At 44.6% G+C, this 20,411-nt stretch overlaps 1 protein-coding gene across 1 annotated transcript in view; it reads left to right on the forward strand.

Annotated features, from left to right (window-relative positions):
* LOC147450637 (putative serine/threonine-protein kinase SIS8) overlaps window positions 1–20,411 on the forward strand; it is a 129,981-nt gene that overhangs the window by 99,217 nt on the left and 10,353 nt on the right. The window contains exons 4-5 of the mRNA XM_086519783.1: window positions 1,650–2,935; window positions 3,431–3,471. Of these exons, the coding sequence (XP_086375909.1) occupies window positions 1,650–2,935; window positions 3,431–3,471 (1,327 nt within the window). The remainder of the gene's footprint in view (window positions 1–1,649; window positions 2,936–3,430; window positions 3,472–20,411) is intronic.

Here is a 20,411-nt window from a genome sequence, read left to right on the forward strand (position 1 = left end):
TGTGTCCAATCATGATAGTGCGATAATTCCCAGGCTCCATAGGGTCTCCCGACGTGAAGATAGGTACAATAGTAGATAGGCTCCAAGTATCAGGCAAGCCCTCAGACATGGCACGGTTAAACATAACTGCTAGAAGCTGTGCTAGTAGATCTCTGGCATGCGTGAAATGCTCAGCCACTAAGCCATCATGATCATATGCTCTCCCAATCCTCATCCTGTCAATGGCCTTCCTCATCATCTCAGCGGTGGAAAAAGCACGTGTGTGGGCATGGATCGGGGGGGGGTCGGGAAGGGAGGGTTGCTCAGGAACTGTGTACAGAGATGATGCGTATTGGCCCCAGGCCTCTGTAGAAGTAATGGCAAAGGGGGGGGGGGATTGCTCATGAAAGAGTCGCCATGCCTCACGCGAGTCCTGACTCAAGAATAGCTTGTATAGATCTTGCTCTAGGCGAGCCAAGAATGCTCTCTTCTTCTGCCGCACTAGGGGGCGGAAGTCAATCTGTGACTGTCTGTGAGTGATGTCCCCCAAAAGTACCTCCCTCTGAAGTCTGGCTCTAGTGTCCCGGCATTCCTCATCATACCAGCTATTTTGGGGCATGCTCCCCGAACGGCGTCTCTGCTCAGGCTGGGTATGTGGGTATGCCTCTGCTGCTGCATCATGTAGTGTCTGTGTCAGTATAGTAGTAAGCTCCTCCAGAGATCGCCCTGGCTCCTCTATGCACAGGCGTTTGTAGATCCCATCTATGTATATAGAGTCCGTCTCCCGCGTGAAGGCGTAGCAAGTGTTGGCTGTTGCCCGTGACCTGTGTGCTACACTAAACTGAAAAGAGATGGTAAACGACACAAGAGCATGATCTACTGCCACACCCAGAGGTCTGGGTCCAACCGTGAGATCCTGGATATGAGAGATGAGGCTCGGCTGTGCCATGATATAATCCACTGTGCTGGCTCCATGTCTGTGTGGAAAGCATGTAAAACCCCACGCAGCGGGAAATCTCTGTAGGCCATTCAGGGAGGAGTTGCAACCATTGATACATATAGCTCGCAGGGATGAGCAAGCTAGGTACATGTGGGTGATATTGCCACTCCTCTTGAACCCCGCCCTCTGTGCTCTGATCGTGTCTTCTGTCTACAAGCTGTCTCCCATCTATATCCACTAATGTGAGGCATAGACTGCCCAGGGGCCTGATGTGTCTCAGAGTAGAAGACGATGTCTCTATCCATAAAACTATCCTCAAAAGCACCCACATCAAGGCGCATAGATCCATTACAATTCCAAGTGGCAACTTTGAGTGTGGTCCCATAGGTCTTGCACTGTCATGTGGAGCGCCGCTCTACAATCACCACCCGACCATCTTTGTAGAAGGTCGTCTTTCCCTTCTCTCTTGCCGCTTGAATCTCTGGCATTACCTCTCTCATATGCGCAAGTTGTGTGAGAGTGAGGTCATCTCCAAGGAATATGCCCGTTTTCTTAAGTGTAGGACGCCTCTTCAAGAAGTCCTTCTTTACCTCCATGGATGGGAAACGCATGATTAAAGCTCTCTCCTTGGAAGTCTCCCCACACAGAGAGAGAGAGAGAGAGAGAGAGAGAGAGAGAGAGAGAGAGAGAGAGAGAGAGAGAGAGAGAGAGAGACACTTTTGGTTTGCAGGGAGTTCATAATTGATTTGATGGCAGTCCCTGGGTCACTTCTTCCTTATGATCCATCATTGATTCCAAGCACAAACATGGCTGGAAAAGATTTTGGTTCCCTGCAACAAAGTCCTAACAAGGCAGCAAAGGAGCTTTCTGCTGAAGGAGTTGGTGGGAAGGAGTTCCAGGAATTACCTCCGACAACTAAAGTTTTCCAGGTAAGCAGGCAGCAACTGAAGGAAGTGCATGCAATACCTGCTCGACCTCCGAATAAATCCACAATGCTCCGGAGATCACCATCATGGACGGAGGGTGTTGGGCTACCAGGTGCAAGAGACACGAAAGTAAAGGATGTTTCTGAATATATGATCAATGCTGCGAAAGATAATCCCACTCTTGCGCAGAGACTACACGATGTTTTGATTGAGAGTGGTGTTCAGGCTCCTCCTGACTTATTCACTGAAAAGTCACGAAAGCAGTTGCAAGACCAGATGAGTGAAGAATGGAAGGTTGATGATGAAAGTGAGAAAGTAAAGGCATCAAGAGGAGGTGCAATTCGACGGAAACAGAAGAGCAGTGTGGGGCCTGGAAGACCTGCTTCTGCAGCACAATCGTACAGCTCAAGCTCAGAGGAGAGTTGCAAAGAGAGGTTGCGGAGATTAAATTCTGTAGAAGGCCTCGGAGATCGACGTCCTTTAGATTTTTCATTCTTAAATGTCTCTCCCAGTTCGTCGCCAAATTCATCAGCATCTTCAGGGGCAGCTGTTGTGCAATCCACAAGTCCAGTGCTTCCAGCAGGTGCATTGAGCCTTGCCCATGAGACTCTTCCTTCTGAACTGATCAAGGGCCCTGTGGCCGCTGCCGCAGCAACAGCAGCTGTTGTGGCCTCCTCCATGCTGGTTGCTGCTACAAAATCTGAACGCGTTTCAGATCCAGCCTTGGATGTTCCTGTCGCAGTGGCAGCAACAGCAACAGCTGCTGTAGTCGCAGCCACCACTGCAGTTGTTGGCAGGCGCATGGAACTCCCCATTTCTGAGCCTATAAAGGAGGAAGCTTCAGGAAAGGGTGTCCGCGAATCGCTTGAGCAGAAGCATGATGAAGGTACTGATTACCAAGGACGAAACTCACAACATAGTGTATCAGAAGGGAGAGGCAGTGGTGGTGCAGATAAGAACACTGAAGAGGAAAGAGTGTCAGATAAGTCTACTGAGTCTGTCAGTGCCAGGTCTGATCGGCTTCTTCATGAAGTGGCCAAATGTGAAATTCACTGGGATGAATTGGTTATTGGAGAACGGATTGGGCTGGGTAAGTCAATTAAGCAAGTGGATTGTTGTGTCAAAGGTTTAAAGTAAGTGGATTGTTGTGTCAAAGGTTTGTTAGGATATCTTATCACAATTATGTGCTCCCTAAAAATTGATGTTACACCTTCAAATCATGTGATGGGTAGGTAGCTGAAACGCATTATTTGTTTCCCCCTTACGTGCAGCTCTCAGTGTGAAATTTCAAATCAAGTCACCTATTTTACCTCATGTCTTGAATATTGCAGCTGCCTTTGCTGCATATGTTTCTCTCTATTTCAAGCACAATGTCACAGCTCCAGTGAAAATGAATGTGACCTTGTCTAGGATTGTGTGTTTATTTACACTCAAGGCTTTTGCATTCTACATGCTGTATCATAATGTATTGATTATCAATCCAGTAAGGTGCCTTTCAGATTACCGTTATTAAGCAAACAACTTTTTGTAGAGGGGAGCTTTTATTTGTTATTCATTAGCTTATATATGCATTCTTTTAGAACAGGTTCTTATGGAGAGGTTTATCATGGAGACTGGCATGGAACGGTACTTTCTTGATGCTCTCTCTCCTTTCTTTGTGGAGGTCTTTCAACATCGTGAATAACAATAATTGTTTAGCTGTCACATTTTTTGAGTGAGCATTACAATGCATAGTAAATTTGAAAAGAATATTTGGCTTTATGATTGAAAATTAGACCTACGTGGTATCTTCAAAATATTCTGTCCTTAGACCCTCTTATGGAAGTGCCAAGATTAAAAGCATTAGTCAACCTTTTACGCACCAAGTAAAAGGTTGTTTTTCCACCTTTTGGCTCAAAAACAAAACCGCATGTAGCCAATACTACCATGATGGAAATAATGCTTATATTGTTTGGTGGATGACCATGAGGCTATAACTTGAACTGCCTATTATTGGTGCCTTTTGTTTTCCTGGCTTCAGTTATGTATGAAAGTGTTTGCGTGTGCACGTGTTTTGTATGTGTATATCGACACACAAACACACACATAAAAATAGACCCACACCCACACCCCACCCCATGTACACCCACAATGTATGTATGTGTGTGCACGTCTATATGTAGACAACACACATGTATATACCTATGTAGATATATTTTAATTATATGTGTGTCTAGTATGTGTGTGTAACTTAACACGTTCGTCTGAAGGTGAATTTTTTCTTTGATCCATCCGGTTAAAATAGATGCTCTCTCTCTCTCTCTCTCTCTCTCTCTCTCTCTCTCTCTCTCTCTCTCTCTCTCTCTCTCTCTCTGGTGAAAAAGAGATCTTTTTACGTCTATTAGAGGCCCGAAGTCAGCCTATGAGACAAATCAAATATACATGTGCGTGTCCTCCATCTATCAGGAAAGGACAAAAGTACAAAAAAAATGTGGTCCGGTGGTAGGGGGGAAGTGGGTGATTTATGGGATGCCAGGATACAAGATATATGGTATACGAGGAGGGGGGGGGGGGGGGGGGGGGGGGGGGGGGGGGGGGGGGGGGGAGCTCTATCACTAGGGGGTATGTGTGCACATCTATATGCTCAGGAATGTTCAAGTATGAAGTGCATCAAGATCTACATCTGTGCTCCTCGTCCTCAATCACCCTCATTGTGCAAAGCTAGAAAATCTCTCACCGGGGAGGGGGTATGAGTCCTGTCTCTATTTCTAGCCAGTGTGAATGATATCCGGAGCTGACCAATCGCCCTCGTGAGATATATGGTGGCATGTATGTGTCCATGTAGCGGTGTCTTTGAATGAACCCCTCATCTAGTATGGTCAAGAAGTGTTCACTGTAATCATCTTTGGGGGAAGAAGAGACTGTCTAGGTGCAATCCATGTCTCTTTGATGTAGAGCTGCCAAAGATCCTCTCTGAGTACTGTGTTCCTCTCACTATGTGAGAACTGAATGAAGGGTGAGTCAAGGTGGTATTAGAAGGGTGGTAAGCTATCCATGTCTAGTCCATGTGCTCCAAAGTCCAAACCACTCTCTCACCTGCGAGTATCAAGAACCCTGCTCATGTGACTGTGAAATCTTCCTGGAGGCCTCAAAGTGTGAGTCTATCTTATGGCTGTCATCAGCTTTTGTATACGAATCAAAGAAACTTATGAAAGATTACATATGTTGTCTTTCTGATTGAAAGATTAGATAACTGGACATGTGTTCTTGTGTTTACAAAACCATGATTGATTAGACATACTTCTATCCGTAAGTGGGGAAGTATGAATGGCCATTGACATGCTTAAAAAGCATGAAGGACTATATCCTCTTACCTTTTTGGGAAGAGAGATATAGATGGATACAAGTGTATGGAACGGATGGAAGCTAACTTAGGCACACACAGAAACTAAAACATGCATGATGACTTCCATTTACTGCTGTTTTGAAAATGCTTGAGCATCATGTATTCTACTCAAAAAGAGCTCTCATTTGATTCCCATATTTATTTTGTTTCAGTTTTCTGCCGATTCTGGAATGTTCTAGAAGCTTCTAGTCAAGGGCTAGAAGAATCTAAAAGGAGAAATTCACAAGAAAAACAAGTGTCAAGACACTTGTTACATGTGTAAGGACAATAGCCAAAGACAAAAGACAATTCACTTTTTCTTTTTTTCAAAAGGCAAAACAGTTCTGCCAAGACACTTGAGACATGTAAGGACACTTGTCAAAGAAAATTTATCTTTTTAAACAAGCGGCAAGACACTTGTGCTAATGCTAACACACAACCTCTGTCACAAGATGGGCACCACGTGCCAATAGACAAGAACAGACTGAACAGACTTTTAGCACTTCAATAACGACTTTAACTGAAATAGAGAGAGACGACATGCGACACGGAGTGGAGGAATTCCACCCTAGAGAGTATTGGCCCCAAACCTTGGCGCCCCTTTCGGTATTTCTTTATATTGCATCAAGACAGTACAAGTCGGTACTCCAGACTCTGCACCTTCGCTAGGAAGCATGCCAGAGAATGATCCCTAACCTCATATTTAAAGGCCCTCGGCCTAAAAAGCAATTGCAGTGAAAAGCCTTTAAACTTAAAAGCATCTGGTCCAAAAGCAAAGCCAAGAAGCTGCCATCGTAAATCACAGAAATCCGTACAGCTGCCACGTGTTCAGCTAGCACAAAACACGCAAATCTGCTTGCTATCCTTAGGGTTAGGGTTAGTGTTTTTGCAGTTTTAGGGTTAGGGTTTCAGAATTAGGGTTGTCAGGGTTTAGGGTTAGGGTTTTCAGAATTAGGGTTTCAGCAGTTAGGGTTTCTGGCAGAAATTAGGGTTTAGGACCCTTGGCCACATCTGTAAGTTGACTCCATTCTTTAGGCTTTGACACTTCAGCAGTTTGTTACATCTCCCGTTCTTGAAAGAGAGTAATTGTCCGCGATTACATCATATCTGCTAAACAATTCAAGTTAGCTCAAAAATTTCCGAGGGTCATTCCGAGGGACATTCTGAGGGACAATCAATTTGCTCTTTTTATTAAGGAGTTAGCTTCTCCTTTCGGCTGTTTTGATCAAGGAGTTAGCTTCTCTTTTATGCTCTTTTGATCAAGGAGTTAGCTTCTCCTCTCGGCTGTTTTGATCAAGGAGTTAGCTTCTCCTTTCGTCCAGATCGGAACTCTTGATATTCCGGCGTAGTAAAATTAGCCATCACACCCAGGCTGTACTGATCTTCCACGGGTGTCTTGATGCACTAAAATTACATACCCAGGCAATCTCATCCAATTAGGAATATTGAGTAATTGACACATCACAATGCAACACAAATGCTTACATATGCATGTTACAAGACACAACAAACAGCGCCGCTTAGCACTCCCCCGAGACAAACGGTCGGCGGTATGAAGCTACTCAACGACTACCTCGTCACTTCCCCCGCAAATAACCTAAATAGGTCCGGGCCATGAGCTCAGAAGACTGTACAACCAAACGCTCCCCAGACCGCAGTCTGCGTCGCTCGGAGGTTCAAGCATACAACCAAACGCTCCCTAGGCATCGGCCTACGTCGTTCCGAGGTTTTCTAGCATACAACGAAACGCTCCCCAGGCATCGGCCTGCGTCGTTCCCAGGTTCAAACAATACCAAAACAGTATTTCTCACTCTCCTCCCAGGAGCAAAACAACCAATCAATGAAACCAGTATTGAAACCAGAGTAACATTTCAAACCGGCACCAAGACATGTTTAAAACAGATATTATCCATTTTAAACAAAGTTCAAACAATACTTTCTCAAACAATGTTCAAAAGTATCTAACTAGAAAACAACTAGAGAGGTCATTCAGGGTTTTGTTCGGACAATCGAACTTTGAGAACAATGGGCTTGCCCTTCTGCATCACGGTGATGGTTCGGTTCTGGACCTGGAGAGTTGCATCATTCTTGTCGTGCCAGGGCATGCCCAAGAGAACGTCCCAATTGCCCAACTTCATACATAATGTGGAAATCGGCTTTTCCATGATAATCTTGTATAGTCACTGGAAGTGCACCAATGAGCGGTATCACTTTCTGAGTTTGCCCCGTGGCTAGCTCAACTTCAATTTCTCCACCCTCTGCATCATTTTTTAAGTGCATCTGCTTCAAGAATTCTGCATGGATGAAGTTCTCCATAGCTCCGGGGTCAAAGAAAATAAGGGCTTTCAAGCTGTTGAGTTTTCCATAAGCTTTGCATAATTCATTAAAACTCTCGAGGTGTATAACATAAATATCGGGTACTAGCCCAATAGCAGGCCTAGCCTTCTTGGCCGGAGGTGGCTGCGGGGATCTGTCTGTCGTGGGAGCAGAAGGTTGCAGTGAGGACGTCGAGGCTCGCTCAGGACATGTATTGAACGTATGCGCTGTTTGGAAACATTCGAGCATCGGCCTTCTTGTAACAAGGCGTCTCGTTGACGTTGTGTCAAACGAGGCCATTGAGGTTGGTTTTCATGGGATTCCCGAGAATTTGTTCGTTGTTGCCGGCAGGGTGGTCTCGTACGGTCCTGTACGTTTTGTACACGTACGATGATATGCGGTACTAAACGAACTAAAAAAATTTATGATGTACGATGACGTTATGTACGTTCAAAATAAAAAAAACAAATAATACTTAAGCCTAAGGCTTAGGCCTTAAAGAAACTTGACATTTGTACAGATTACAATTATGAGAGCTTGAGAGGGAGAGACCCAAGGGAGAGAAGATGGAGAGCTTGTCACTTGAGACTCGAGAGCTTCAATGGGAGCTTGAGGGGGAGAGACCCAAGGGAGAGAAGATGGAGAGCTTGAGCCTTGTCACTTGAGAGCTTCAATGGGAGCACATGGATGATGAGAGCATTGAGAGGCTAGAGCTTGTAGCTTGTAAGTTGTGTTGAGAACAAGGTGGAGGAGTTGCTTAAATAGATTATAGGAAGAGGAAGAGCATGGGAGAGGGAGAGCATGGGGCATTATGCATGTGAGAGGGAGAGCATGGCAATGGGCATTGGTACATGCCACATGGTTGCAAACATGCTCCAAAACTGCTCCCTAAATGCCCACTAACGTTCACTGTCACCGTTCAAAACTGCGGCCAACGGTCATAAAAGGCTACATATTTCGACCGAACGGAACGTACTAAACGTATTGAATGGAACGGGTCCGACCGAACGGTACTAGACGTCCCGTACGTCGAACGAAAACTACCCTGGTTGTCGGGAGTTCTGGTTAGTGGCCGGAGGTTCTTCTGTGGTAAACTCCAACTTTCCTTTCATGAGCTTGTAGCCGACCGCGGCATGGTCCATAAGGTCTTGCATGGTAGAGACTTGCTTGGATAGACAATATTCCTGCAATGGTGATGGTAGTCCAATGGTGTAGCGCTCGCAGTGGTCCTCCAGGGGAATGAACTTAAAGAAGGACACCGGAAGGTACACGTCGAGAAACCTTTGGTTATAGTCGTCCATGGTTTCGGTGGCAAGCATTTTCAAGTTGCTCCACTCTACCAAAATCCGGACTTCAAAACATTGAAGTCATGTAACTACGTGCAAAAACCATCTTGAAAGCTTGCCAGGTCCTTGGAGCATGCGGTTGTGTCGCGATTGAACTCCACCAGTGCATAGCATTATCTTTAAGAAATCCCGTTGCTCGAGAAATCTTGGATTCTTCTGTATAGTTCCCCAAAGCATAGATGTTGTCGAATTGCTGTAGGAATTGCAATGCTTTCTTGCGACCTTTCACCTCGGAAAAAGTGAAAAAATTGACTGTCGTGCCACCATGTTTGAAATCTTTGGGTTGGTTAGGCGCATGTCCCGGGTATGGATAATAAGGGTATCCATATGGGCTCCAAACATTGTAGCCTGGTGGCGGTGGCGGTGGTGGTGGGGGCAATGGCGGTGGCAAAGGCGGTTGCACTGGATCAGGGTCAGATGGTTGCACCATATTCCTGAAGACTCCCCCGATCGGAACAGATGGTTGAGAAGGTTGCTGGTCGGAAGCTCTCGTACTTTTTTGTGCCGGAGGAGGAGGTACCACCTGGGGCATGAGAGGGGGTAACATGTAGTTCAAAAATTGTTGAAAACTTTGCAGCATCGGAAGATTCTTCTCAGGATGCCGCGAAAGAATGTCGTGAAGCTCATTGAGAAGAAACTGCAAATATTTTGCTGAATCCATGAATTCCAAGTAATGGGTTCTTAATTGGCTTATGCCTTGTAAGACACTGCGGTGAAGACGGGAGCGCGCCCGATGCGCGATGAAGTAAGGGTGGGAATGGTTGATAAGTCCGGGCTAGAGTGGAGGGTGAAAATACCTCAAATAAAATTCCAAAAGCTCTCTCTGCTCTTTTGTAGGACCGGTATGCTTTCAGAAAAGCACACGCGTCATGCTCTAATACCACTGTCACAAGACGGGCACCACGTGCCAATAGAAAAGAACAGACTGAACAGACTTCAATAACAACTTTAATTGAAATAGAGAGAGACGACACGCGACACGGAGTGGTGGAATTCCACCCGAGAGAGTATTGGCCCCAAACCTTGGCACCCCTTTCAATATTTCTTTATATTGCATCAACACAGTACAAGCCGGTACTTCAGACTCTGCACCTTCGCTAGGAAGCATGCCAGAGAATGAGCCCTAACCTCATATTTAAAGGCCCTCGGCCTAAAAAGCAATTACAGTGAAAAGCCTTCAAACTTAAAAGCATCTGGTTCAAAAGCAAAGCCAAAAAGCTACCAGCGTAAATCACCGAAATCCGTATAGCTGCCACGACATCAGCTAGCGCAAAACGCGGAAATCTGCCTGCTGCCCTTAGGGTTAGGGTTAGGGTTTCTGCAGTTTTAGAGTTAGGGTTTCCAGAATTAGGGTTTGCAGGTTTTAGGGTTAGGGTTTCTGGCAGAAATTAGGGTTGAGGCCCCTCGGCCACATCTGTAAGTTGACTCCATTCTTTAGGCTTTGACACGTCAGCAGTTTGTTACAACCTCCTTATTCAAGAGGCAAATTCATCTATAAAAGCAGCCCTTTCTCTCATTTTTGAGATCACCTCGTTATTGAAATTACTCTCTAAATCTCAGCTCAAGAAGCCTCTACAATAGCATGGCCATTGCCCTCTATATGCTACTTTTCTCTCCTATAAGCCCTACATGCGCTCTCTCTCTCTCTCTCTCTCTCTCTCTCTCTCTCTCTCTCAAGCTTATGTGAGAGGAAGACATTGGAGGAGGTGTGGCTGCAATTATCGCATGAAAGAGAACCCTCGGGGATTTCATGCTAAATTTTCAGCCTATTGCCGGCTATATGCTACTTTTGTCTCCTATAAGCCCTACATGCTCTCTCTCTCTCTCTCTCTCTCTCTCTCTCTCTCTCTCTCTCTCTCAAGCTTATGTGAGGAAGGAAGACATTGGAGGAGGTGTGGCCGCAATTATTGCATGAAGGAGAACTCACGGGGATTTCATGCTAAATTTTCAGCCTATGCACTTGTAATTTTTTGGATGAATAAACAAATTCTTGTGAAGGGGTCTGGTTGTTCCGGGTCAGTGGTGTGTTTCTATCAATGTTATTTCAGTATCTAATCTGTCTCTCTCATTCTTTCAAGTTATCCATATCTCTACACACTTATTATGCTATATCTCTACATACATATATGTCTCTCTCTCTCTCTCTCTCTCTCTCTCTCTCTCTCTCTCTCTCTCTCTCTCTCTCTCTCTCTCTCACTCAAGAACTAACCAAAGATTGGTATTTATCGTATGTGCAAAGTGTTAATTGGTAGTAATAAGCCTGCGGTGTATCAAGGGCGAGGTTTATTGGTATCAGAGTGGACTCTGGAGAAGGCTTCACGGAGAAATACTCTTTGGTGTCTCCTGAGCCCTCTCTCTCTTGGAGTGATCAAGAGGTTCACCATAAAAGACTTTTGCTGTTGAAAGGATTTCAAGCCATAGAGAGAGGTGGAGGTCAACCGCACATTACAGTCGTTCAAAAGATTCCTCTTCCTCCAAAAGAGAATCGTTCTTCAAGAGCAGTAGCCATGGGAAATGAACGAGTTGACATAGAGAAAAGACTCCATCATGATCTCATGCTCACATCTATATAGAAGATGGATTGACAAAGCTTGAAAAGAAGCTTCTTGAACTTATGAAAGAGATGGAGACTTTTGACAGGTCTTGATGTGCAATTGGTGGTCGCTAGGAAGGCAATCACAAATTCAAAGGTATCTCACTTTGAAGATTTTATTAAAAAAGTTCTGATTATGAAGACCCAATCGTGGTTGCCAAGGAATATCTATTAAAGGTGGGCATCATCTGTCCGGATTCCTTTGGAAATGCTATTTTCTTGGAGCTCGATGCTATATCCTCTTCTCATGATTCATCAACGGAGCTACGTACAAAGGAGAATAAGATATTTGAATCGGAAAATGAGAAAAATAAGAAAGAAACATGCAAGCTTGGAGACAAGAGAGTAAAACTTTCTTACTTCGATGGAAAGGGTATGGACATTGCAAAAACGCTTGCCTTCATCAGAGAATTTGATTTAGTCTTCAAGAATCTTAACTTCTCTGAAGATTCTATTCTTCTTAAAGAAGTTGCTAGTAATTGGTATCTAACACATGTAACCAGGAACACAGATCCTAAAACTTGGGAGGAATTTAAAGAGATGTTTATATCTCAATTTCTGCCTACGAATTTCAAGAAGGACGTGTGCTCCGTTTGGGATAAGCTGGATCAAAAAGAGGATAATGTGCAAGGGTATATTTACCGCTTTTGGGATACATACCTCAAGGCTGCCCAATATATCAATGTAAGCGATGACGAAGTTATCTGCAAGTTTGAAGGCGGCCTACATCCACTTTTGAAGCCTCTTATGCATGTCTCAAAAAAGAAAACTTTGAAGGATTTCATGGAATCAACTTTGAATGCAGAAGCTCGTAATATAAAGTGAATGTTGAAGAGAAAAAATTCTTCAACAAATGAAGGGTCATCAAAGAGAGCGAAGATTGATGAGAATCAAGGGAAGAAGCCTTTAGCACCTTCTACACCATCAAGTTCTAAAGATTAGTCAAAGCAAGAAAGCTCAACCTACACCAAGCTGTCAAAGGAAGAAATGAAGAGACGACTCAAGGAAGGAAGGCGTTTCAAATGCGGTGGCAAAGGACACATGGCATTCGAGTACAAGAAAAAGAATGGTAGGAAGAAAAGGACAGAGGAGCCAACTAAACCTAAGTTTGCTACCATTAGAGACGTCCAAGCTCTTGAATGTAGTAAGGCAAGCATGGAAAGCTTGAGAGGTTTACCTGTTGTAATTATGATTGACTTTGAATAACCTCGTAACTTCATCTCTGAGGTAGCAGCCAGATTGATTGGCCTCACTAATGAAGACAAAGGTCCTAATCAAGGTTGCGATGTAATGCTAGGCATGCCTCCAGTCGTGTGAAAGGTCCCCATCCAAAGGGGAGTTGTTGGCTCTAGAGGGGCGAACCACTCCGCTTGTATAGCCTCTGCAATATCTTGACACATGCTCTGTGTCCCCCTCATGCCCCGCAGCTGGATGCTTTGGATCTTCTCATAAAGTCGTGTAAGCTGTAGCCAATCGCCAAGAGAACGGGCTGGCCCCTTTGCCATGGGACGCTAAGAAACATGAGGTTTGCTATCAACCATGTGGCCTCGCTGACTATATGATTCCAAACAAGTGGTTGTCTGAAGCATTCCTCAGTGCATGTGGGATAATGCTGCTCAAGGCCACTCCGTAGCTGCTCACAGGCCCTAAGCAGGATTGTTGCAAAGCAGTCTCCCTAGCTCCTATTGAGGTGCACTCTGCGCATCTCTGTGAAAATCCATCGTATGGAAGGATTCCATGGGCCGCTCATTTGAGCGACTGGGGCACGAATCCGACGTAACAATAGCTCCTTCAAGGGCTCCTCCACTGGAAGAAGACCTCTGATCACAAGCTTCCCAAGCAGGGCTCTACTTCGACGTGCTGGGTCGATGATCCCCAACCCTCCCTTAGAGCAAGGTAAAGTAATAACCTACCGGAAAAGTTTGGTTCGAGCCAAGTGTGTATCTCCCCTTGACCACAGAAAGTTCTTGATCACTCTCTCTAGCTGGCTAATGCAGGAGCTCGAAAAAATCCAGCAAGACATAATGTACCCATAGTAGCCAAGAGCACCAACTACTTTCAACCGTTTGATGGATCACATTGTTTCGTCATCATAGAAACTTTCTTTGATGACATTATCATCTTCTCATCCAATGAAGAAGAGCATAAGAAACATTTGGCAATTGTGTTTCAAGAATTGCGGACTCACAAGCTTTATGTCAACCCAAAGAAGAGTGAATTCTTTTTGCAAGAAATAAAGTATCTTGGCCACAAGATATGGATCCTATCAAAGTAAAAGATATGGATATGGATTTGAGTAGAAGTAAAGATATGGATCCTATCAAAGTAAAAGCTTTTGTAGAATGGCCAACTCCGAAGGACGTAACGGGACGGGCACCGCGTGCCAACGAAAAAGAATAGAGTCCAGATTGAACAACTTTAAGCACTTCAATAACAACTGAATTGAAAGAGATGCACGACACACGAGACGGGAGTGGCGAAGTTCCACCCCAAGAGAGAGCATTGGCCCCAAACCTTGGTGCCCCTTTCGGTATTTCTTTATATTGCTTCAACATGGTACCATAGCAGCTACGGTACGGGACGAGACGTTTAATACGCGGTATACAAAGACGTATTTTTGAGAATGAAAAATAAAATACGTCAACGTTTTTTAGAAATGATACTTTAATAAGGACAAATGAAGCGGTTCATGGACCTCTTCAATGACTCTTCAATATTTAACCATCACATATATAAACAAGCACCATGAAGTTCTAAAATACAATCGATCAACTAGGAAAAGAGATACATTTTGAGGAAAAAAACGTTAGAATAGAAAACGTTATGAGACGTATTGTACGTTTCAATACGGGATGTCGTGTATTCTAAATAAAATACGCGTATTTTAGTTGCTATGCATGGTACAATTGCCATGGCTCTGCTCTACATCTCCTACGGATAGACTGCTAGAGTGAGAGCCCATGGGTGATATTTAAAGCATAGTAACAGGGAATGACCTTTTTCAGGTCTCCGTTCCCCGTTCCCATTCCAAGTTCCTGTTCCGAATCCCCGTTCTGTGTTTCAAATGTGAGTACCCGGAACAAGGAATGGCATTTTGTTCTGCGTTCCCGTTCCTCGTTCCCCTTCTGATTTCCCGTTCCTGGTAACTATGATTTAAAGGCCCTTGGCCTCTAAAAGAAGATTTAAGTTCTAAAAGCATCTGGTTCCAAAAGCTGACGCCCAAAGTTGCTAGCGCGTTTCATGGAATCCATACAGCTGCCACTTCATCACCGTAAAATACGGGCGTCTGTATACCTGTCACATCAGCATGTGAACGCGAATTGCGGCAGTTCGTACAATGCATGCCACGTCATCAATTGTTTACGCCAGGTCTTTTTGGGTCTTGCTTAGCTTCATTATAGGTCCCATGGAATGGGGTTCTATAAGTTGGTAAAAACTTCTTGTGCTGTTGCTTCTTAGGGTTTAGGCCCCTCGGCCGAGATCTGCAGGTTGACTCTAGTCTTTAGTGGCTTGACACGTCAGCAGAAAATGCCCTTGTTGGTTACCGACAAACAATGTTATAGGTCCTTTAGCCATTTGCCCTACCTATTCCTAATAAATGTCATGTCAAAGTAACTTATTAATGTGTAACAGACTTGGACACTCCAAGTCAAGAATCAAATGCGACAACACCAAATAACCACTTCAAACAATTCACAGATCACAATAGATTTGCACTAGCCCGACGGAGTTCTGTGCCTAGAGGTATTGGCCCCAAAAGACTGGCACCCCTTTCGGTATTTCTTTTTGTATTAATCAGTTCAAAGTACAAGAGAGTGGGTTGGGATTCACTCTCAGACTCTGCGTCCAGATGCTCTGAGAAGTGAATGCCCAAACCACTTATTTAAAGTTACAAGGGATTCCCAAAAGCAGAGCCCCAAAAGCGTGAAAGCAAAAGCAATTTTTCTCTCTCTCTCTCTCTCTCACTGAGAGTAAAAATAAAAGCAATCAACTTTCTCTCTCTCTCTCTCTCTCTCTCTCTCTCTCTCTCTCTCTCTCTCTCTCTCTCTCTCTCTCTCTCGGCCCAGCGTAGAGAAAAGCAAAAACAGCCAGCGCAATTTTCGAGACTGCCATACTGTCACGTCAGCAGGCCAGCGCATTTTCCGGAATTCTCTCCTGCTGCCCTAGGGGTAGGGTTTCCAAGAATTAGGGTTTGCTAAAAATTAGGGTTTTTGGCAGATTTTAGGGTTTGTAGGAGATTAGGGTTTTTTGGGGCAAAAATTAGGGTTTCTGCTGCCGGTAGCCACGTCATCATTTTGTGACATACCCCCCTCTTGAAAGCATTGTAATCGACCGCGATTACGCTCGCAAAACCGACAAAAGCCATAAACCATCTTAGCAGACACTGACTGTTAGTACCTACGTACTAGGAACACACATCTAGCACATGTACCAAATCGATAGTCACATCACACGACATCACCAGACATCACATGACATTCAACATTCATTCGGATCTTAGAGCATGATTTATCGGCAATGTAGCTAGCAATCACATCTAGGTCCAATCGAGACCTCATCGATGTCCGATTAACTAACCCCTATTGCAACCATGTCTATTCGAGATCAATCAGACCAAAATGCTGCAATCATTTCGTCTATCAGTTCCTGCACTTAAAAGAAGTCAAGAACAAATCAGTATCATAATCAACAATTCTATTTGACTTTTCCATTTCATGAAGTCATCCAGCAGAATACTGTCAGCTCTCAGTATCCCTGAAGCTCAAAGAGACATCAGTGACTTTAGTATCAAAATCAAGGCATCTGTTGACAAAGGAGCGGAGTAACTCCCCTCTTGTGTATCTCGCTGCACCAGATCTTCGGCTAAGCTGAATTTCCGGGTTCTGTTTGGAGTAGACTATGCTAATCCAAAAGCATTGAGGTAAAGTTTCACAATCCGAGGAGTATCTGCTAGGTCCTCCTCCTCCATCCACTTCGCATCAAATGCAGGAAAGTTCTCGAACTTAACCAAGAACCGCCTTCGGACTTTACCTTTCTTCGTATCCCTATGTGCCAAAATCTGTTCAGAAACAAGGGTTTCCTCGTTTTCTTCCACTTCGGGGTTGCTCATCAGGCTTCCCATCATCAGGCACATCACCCTTAAAAGGTTTCAAGAGACCCACATGGAATGCATTGTGAATCCTCCAAGTATCTGGCAGTTTCAATCGGAAGGAGACATCATTTATCTTTTCAGTAATCTGGAAAGGTCCGTAGTATCGCATACTAAGCTTTGGAAAAAGCCTCTCCTTTGCCTTTTTCTTTCTTAGGCGTGCCTTCTGAAAACGTAAGAGCCCCCAATCTTCCTCCTTCAATTTCAAGTCGTGACGATGGCGATCCGCAGCCTTTTTCTGTCGTTCTTGAGACTTTTGCAAAGTCTCGCGAACCTTGGTAAAAGCCGTATCCAAATCTCGCGAATATTCATCCGCTTCAAATATCTAATCTTTCGTGCTCAGGAAGGATGGAACCTTCGTAGCACTTTCAACAATCTCAAATGGCGTCTTCCTTGTCGAAGAGTGTATCTTGTTATTGTAGGCAAATTCCACCAAAGGTAAGTTCTTTTCCCATTGAGTCTTGTGATCCGAGATACTAGACTTTTATAAATCTAAAACCATTGAATTGGCAATCTCAGACTGCCCGTCAGTCTGCAAGTGGAACGATGACGAGAACTGCAACCGCGTGCCAATGTTCTCCCAAAGTGCCTTCCAAAACAAACTCATAAATCTGGGGTCTCTGTCGGAGACAATCGTCTCAGATGTGCCATGTAATCAGAAAATCATCGTGATCATTCTGTGTTCTTGGGAGATCAGAAATGAAATCCATTGCAATCCTTTCCCAGGGGCGGGTGGGTATGGGTAAAGGCTGTAACAATCCCTGTGCTTTATGCCTGTCAAACTTTACCTTCTGGCATACTGCGCACGAACTCTTCCACATCTTTTTTGAGTCTCGACCAAAAAAATTTATCTCTCTACCCCTTTCATGGTGGTAGCAATGCCGCGGTGACCCGTAAAAGGTGGACAGTGGCATTCAACATAACTTTTTCCATCAACGGCTGTGTAAAGCACAACATAGTCTTTCTGATCAAGTAGCCTTCCTGAAGGGAGTATCCAGCTACTGTCTCCCCATCCCGTATGCGTGTGAAATATCTGCAAAATCTGTATGTGTGGCATACTGATCGACCATATCCTCGAAGCTCTTGTGATGTATCGCGGAAATAGCCGGAACCAACGGCTTCCGAGACAAAGCATCTGCCACCACATTCTTCTGTCCGTGTACATGGACAATCTGGAAGTGAAACTGTGACAAGATGTTCGCCCACCGCATCTGCTTTTCCGAAAGCTGCTTCTGTGACAAGAAGTAGCGCAAACTCTGATGGTCTGTAAAGACAGTAAAATCCGCTTCGAGTAGGGAATGCCGCCACTGAGTAAGAGCATGGATAACCGTCAAAAGCTCTTTCTCATAAATTTGTGCTGCCATCTCCGGCCTAGAGAACAATGGGCTCTTGTAAGCAATGACATGGCCTTCTTGCATCAAGACCGCACCCAGACTACGACCACAAGCATCACAATATACTTCGAATGACTTCTGCAAGTCCGACAAAGTCAAAACTGGTCTCGTAGTCAATTTCTCTTTCAAAGTTTGAAAGGCAGTCTCCTCTGTGGATCCCACGAGAAAAGGGACTCCTTTCTGTATCAAGATATGCAAAGGGGAAGCAACCTCTGCAAACTTTCGAATGAATTGTCTGTAGTACGAACATAGTCCCTAGAAGCTTCCAACTTCATGGACTTTCTTCGAATCGGGCCAATCACGGATAATGTCTATCTTGGTCGGATCCATTTGCACTCCTATTTGCTGAGACAAAGTGTCCCAAAAAAAAAGTATCTCTGAAGCATATGATCTCTGTGTTCTGCTTCATTCTTGGAGAAAACAATGATATCATCAAAGAAAGTGCCAACAAATAGCATGTACTCTCGAAAAATCCTGTCCATAAGCATTGGTTAAGCCAAAAGGCATCACCAAAAACTCAAATAATCCAAAAGGTAGTCTTGAAGGCTGTCCAAATAATCCAAAAGGTAGTCCGGAAGGCTGTCTTGTAGACGTCTCCCGTTGCGATTCGGATCTGATGATATCCACTCTTCAGTTCAATCCTGCTAAAGCACGAGGATCCCTGTAACCTGTCGAGTATATCATCGATCCTAGGAATCGGAAATCTGTTTTGATGGTGATTTTGTTGAGAGCTTCTATAATCGATGCACATTCTCCAAGATCCGTCTTTCTTCAAATCCAACAACAGTGGAGAGCAATACGGTGAAGTACTATGTTGGACAAGACCCTTTTCCAAGAGGTCTTTCATTGGGTTCATAATCTTCTCATTCTGTACTGGGCTCACACATTAAGGTGGCCGGTTCGGTGGCGTGCTTACAGGTATCAAGTCAATGGTCTGATCTTCAAGCCCTCTCAAAAGCAATCGGCATTCTTTTGATCACGTGAAAACATATTCAACCTTTATCCATCGTTCAGTTCTCTCCCAGAAGAATGAGTAAAGAAACTGAAGTTCAAGTACAATTCTCTGAGACCTTCATTTATCAAAGTGGCTTTCTCGGCCCGATAGTCAACCACGCCGTAGTTCTTGTGGTACCAAGGTATCCTAAGTAGAATGTCACTCGCGTGCCTTGAACACCCTTGTCATTGCAAACGAAGTTTGCCAATGCTCGGTGTAATGGCAACATCCTATCCTGGTCCCAGTCGAACTACCTCCGCCTGTGGCGTCAGTCTGTCGTGCGTAATTCCAAATCGAGCCGCCAATTCCCAGTGAAAAGAAGTTGGCCTTGGCTCCTTCAAAAGAGCTTCCTGATCCTTCACTTTGCCCCAAAAGGGGCAAAGTTTGTACTTTCATTCATTAGATTCGGTGCAGGTCCTACGCCATGTGGTACCAGTTCTGCTTCTCTATGTGCCTTTCTGCCACGTTCCTCAGGGGCTGTGAAACTCTCGGGCTTATCATCGTCTTTATCATTTTGTTCTTTCTGTGCCTTTTTAGGGCACTTTGCGGAGATATGTCCATGTTCCGTGCATCCAAAGCACTTCCCCTCTCTGATGAAGCAAGCTCTCTCCTCAAGAGTAAGCTGGGGTCGTGCATCCTTTTTCTCTAGATTGCCATTTTCTTTCTACTTTCATTCCCAGAAGTCTGTTCTGCTTGTTGTGTCATGGCCTCATCTGTGGGGTAGGTCAGACTGCTACAGTGAATGGCAAAGCCCTGCTTTGCATGACTTGTCAACTCCTGAATAGAAGTTGACTTCTGTTCCAAGCAGTGATCTCGGATCTCTGTAGGTAGACCCAAGCTAAACCGCTCAATCTGTTCTCTGAACGAGATCTTTTTGAATGAAGAGGCGGGTAGAAAAGAGCTCCAGTATCTTTCACAATAACAATTGATTGTATCTTTCTTGGTCTTCCGAAGATGGTTCCAAGCAGCTCGTATATCTTGTTCATATTCTTGCGCGTCAAAAAGCTATGCAATCCGTGCATCAACCACCTCTTGTAATTTCTTCTCTGAGTACTGTTTGTGATCAGAAGGTTTCTTGAGAGCGGGTTTCAGGGGTGGTGTAGTGGTTTTTTGCCACTGTGCATGCACTTCATGAAAAGCAGTCTCGCTCATATATTTTGCCAATTTCGGATCCTTCGCAAAACTGAGCATCATCTTTGTTGCATCGCCAATCAATTGACGACGCTTCATCGCTCTTTGCTCCGCCTGTGTAGGCCGAGGTGGGCCATACTCTTTGTCTGAATCTTCGTTGTGATCCCTACCCCCATCTCCAGATGCAGAGGGAGTCGACTGATCCTTGCGTGAAGCCATAGGTGCCGCGGAAAAAAAATTGGGGATCGGACTTCCCGCAGAAGAGAAATCGGCCGTGCT

This window comes from Adiantum capillus-veneris, chromosome 9, assembly GCF_014529385.1.
Source record: "Adiantum capillus-veneris isolate H3 chromosome 9, ASM1452938v2, whole genome shotgun sequence".
NCBI classification, from domain to species: Eukaryota; Viridiplantae; Streptophyta; class Polypodiopsida; order Polypodiales; family Pteridaceae; genus Adiantum; species Adiantum capillus-veneris.